The sequence below is a fragment of the Myotis davidii genome, unplaced genomic scaffold, assembly GCF_000327345.1.
Source record: "Myotis davidii unplaced genomic scaffold, ASM32734v1 scaffold18, whole genome shotgun sequence".
In the NCBI taxonomy this organism is placed as follows: Eukaryota; Metazoa; Chordata; class Mammalia; order Chiroptera; family Vespertilionidae; genus Myotis; species Myotis davidii.
This window is the reverse complement of record NW_006292696.1, coordinates 1,740,503-1,743,532: the sequence shown is the minus strand read 5'-3', so window position 1 is coordinate 1,743,532 and position 3,030 is coordinate 1,740,503. Positions and strand designations below refer to the sequence as shown.

At 55.4% G+C, this 3,030-nt stretch overlaps 1 protein-coding gene across 6 annotated transcripts in view; it reads right to left on the bottom strand.

The window, feature by feature from the left end:
• Positions 1-6: 6 nt before the first annotated feature.
• NDST1 (N-deacetylase/N-sulfotransferase 1) overlaps positions 7-3,030 on the bottom strand; it is a 52,327-nt gene continuing 49,303 nt past the window's right edge. For all 6 annotated transcript variants that reach the window (XM_006766256.2, XM_006766254.2, XM_006766257.2 and 3 more), the window contains 2 exons: positions 1,657-1,759; positions 7-721 (listed from right to left, as the gene is read on the bottom strand). In XM_006766256.2, coding sequence (XP_006766319.1) covers positions 602-721; positions 1,657-1,759 — 223 coding nt within the window. In that variant the 3' untranslated portion in view covers positions 7-601. The remainder of the gene's footprint in view (positions 722-1,656; positions 1,760-3,030) is intronic.

The following is a 3,030-nucleotide window of genomic DNA, read 5'->3' as shown; positions in this document are numbered from 1 at the left end:
CTAAAAAGGGCGGGTGAGACGTGAAGGTCTGACCCGGAGTGAATGTGGGAGTCGGGAGTTCTCTCGCGGTACCACCCTCACATCCAGCCCGGGGCCTGGCTCTGGTCCCCGGCTGGCCCCTCGGAAGGGCCTGGCTCGAAACAGGCAGGGAAGCGTCCAGTCCCACTCCCTGGTTTGGCAAAAGGCCCCGCTGGGCTCTTCTCCCTTACTGTCCAGAGGACAGGACATGTGGCAGCTGACACGGAGGAACCCCCGGCTGGGCAGGGAGTGGCAGGACGGAGGAGAGGGCATGGTTGGTAGGACACAGTGAGGGGCAGAACAGAGTCTCACGGACCCTTCCTACCAGGAGTGGCCTCCCCGTGGGGCTGTGAGCGGGATGGACCTCTGGTGGCGGAGGCGGTCCTGGCGGCCACAGCCCCGCGGGATGCTTGGAGGCGCGTGGGCCTGCCCGGCTTCTCCCGCCCTGCCTGGGCTCGGCAGAGTATTGCTCAGACGTGCTTGGCCAGCCCAGGCCCAGCTCCGTTCTGCAGGTCGGTCTGGCTCAGCGTGCCGCGGGACGTCCCTGCCGTCACAAACGTCAGTCTGGCTGTGGTGGCCATGGCTACCTGGTGTTCTGGAGGTCCTCCCGCAGCCAGGTGGGCAGCGTCTGGCCCATCTTGTACAGCAGCTTGGAAAGCTCGATGTTGTGGTCCCGGTAATAGTCCTTCAGGAAGGCGCGGGACTGTAACAGGAAGGAGAGCTCAGGTCGTGGTGATGTGCGGACTCAGAGGGACCCCTCTTTAAAACCACCATCTGGGGCACCTGCCCATATGCCCATTATTTGTCCACAGTCTTCTTCAAAATGGTTGCCTCCAAAAGAAAACTCCTACATAGTACGAGTACCACACATAGCACATAAACACAAACACTTGTTACAGAGAGGAGAGGGAATGAGTTAATACCAGGGGCGAGCCCAACCAGTGTGACTCAAGTGATTGAGCATCAACCTATGAATCAGGAGGTCACGGTTTGATTCCCGGGTTGCAGGCTCGGTCCCCAGTGTGGGGTGTGCAGGAGGCAGCCAATCGATGATTCTCTCTCATCACTGACATTTCTATTTCTCTCTCCATCTCCCTTCCTCGTTGAAATCAATTTTAAAAATATTTAAAAACCAGGGGCAAACACAAGGAGTCACAGCGTGTCACCTTTCCCCGACATCCTTTGTACCTGCCCTTCTCTCCTATAGGAATGCCTCACCCTTCCCTGCCCTTTCAGGCCCAACTCCAGAGGGCATCTAACCCTGACCCTGACCCTAATTCCCATAGCACTTCCGGGACCTCTCCTACTCCACGGAGCATGTCCTGCCTTGTATTCTACTTACTGGTGGAGGTGACTCACTTCCTTCCTAGACTAGGAGCTCCCTGAAGGCAAAGGACATGCCCGATTCACCCTCGGAGCCGTGGCACTGAGCCCTTGGTAGAAGGTAATTAATACTCATTTGGCTAAATCATTTCTGATCCACAACCCCACCCGCATTTCCTCATCTTTAAGAACACGATCCAGGAAGTGCCAAGGCCCTTGACGTGCTGGGCTCAGGTAAAGGGGAGAGAAGGCTCCCTCCAGGACAGGGGCCCCATCCATTTTCCAGCTGCTGTGGGCAGCGTGTCCACCACTTACATCCAAGTCCATCTCTGGGTATTTCCGGCCCTTGCTTTTGCCCAGACACTTGGTTTTTCCTCCTTCGAGCAGCTGGCACCAAAATCCTTTCTTTGGATCAAACCTGTGGAGGTGGGGAAAGTCAGGGAGGGGAGCTGGCCCAGCCTCCCTCCTTCCCACTGAGGCAATGTCCTCGACCCCAGGAAGGGCAGAGCCTACAAGACTACGGAATCCTGCCCCCACCGTGCCCTCTCTGGAGCCCACCAATTGCCTGGGGCTGACACTGGCATCTGCTGGCCCACGTTTTGTCCTGGACGCCATTAAGTCCGCCTGCCCCTCTTTCAGCCAGCGGCAGCTCACGTGGCCTGAGCCTCCTGTCTCTGGGCTGGCAGCCTCAGATCCTACATGAATCCATAACCTGGGCACCCCCACCTCACAGCCCGGAAACCTCTCTTAAGCATTCCCCAGCCCAGGGGTGAGCAGCACTCTTATCCATGAATCCAACGGAGGGGGGCAGTTTAGTGAGGTTCTTGTGTTGTTTTTTTTAATAAACTGTATTTTTTATGAAGAATTACAATACCTGCAGATGTATTTAAGGATGCCCACCATTGGGAAGTTTCATTTTTTGGAGTGAATTTCAGAAATGACAGCACAAGGCTGCCTTTGGGACTTGAAGTGATGCTGGACCTTCTAAGGCAGTGGTTCTCAACCTTCCTGATGCCGTGACCCTTTAATCCAGTTCCTCATGTTGTGGTGACCCCCAACCATAAAGTTATTTTCGTTGCTACTTCATAACTGTAATTTTGCTACTGTTATGAATCGTAATGTAAATATCTGATATGCAGGATGTACTTAGGCGATCCCTGTGAAAGGGTCGTTTGACCCCCAAAGGAGTTGCGACCCACAGGTCGAGAACCGCTGTTCTAAGGCATTATGGGGAGGGGAGGCATCCTGGCATCAGAATTCAGCCCCAAGCCAGGAACCGTGAGGAGACTCGTGGGCACGAGGACAGCAGGAACACAGAATCCACCTTTGGCAGGTGAAGGAGGTGGGATTTCTGAATGGGCACGGGGCAGACAGAGACAACGGTGATGGCGATGACAGGAGCTGCACTTCTTCAGCATGACATGCCAGGCACTGAGCTAGGAGCGCCACGTGAATGTTTTCATTCAACACAGCGACCCTCGGGAGGCAGGGATCATTACCTATGGCCCCAACGCACAGGTGAGGAAGTGCGGCCTGAAGGAGCGAACACATTTCTCAAGGTCGCACAGCTAAGGAAGTCATGGACCTGGGTTCTAACCCAGGCGTCTCTGACCTCACAGCCCACACCCCCAGCTGCTTCTGCCTCACAGTGAAGGACTGACTGCCCTTCCCCACCTTCATTCCAAGATA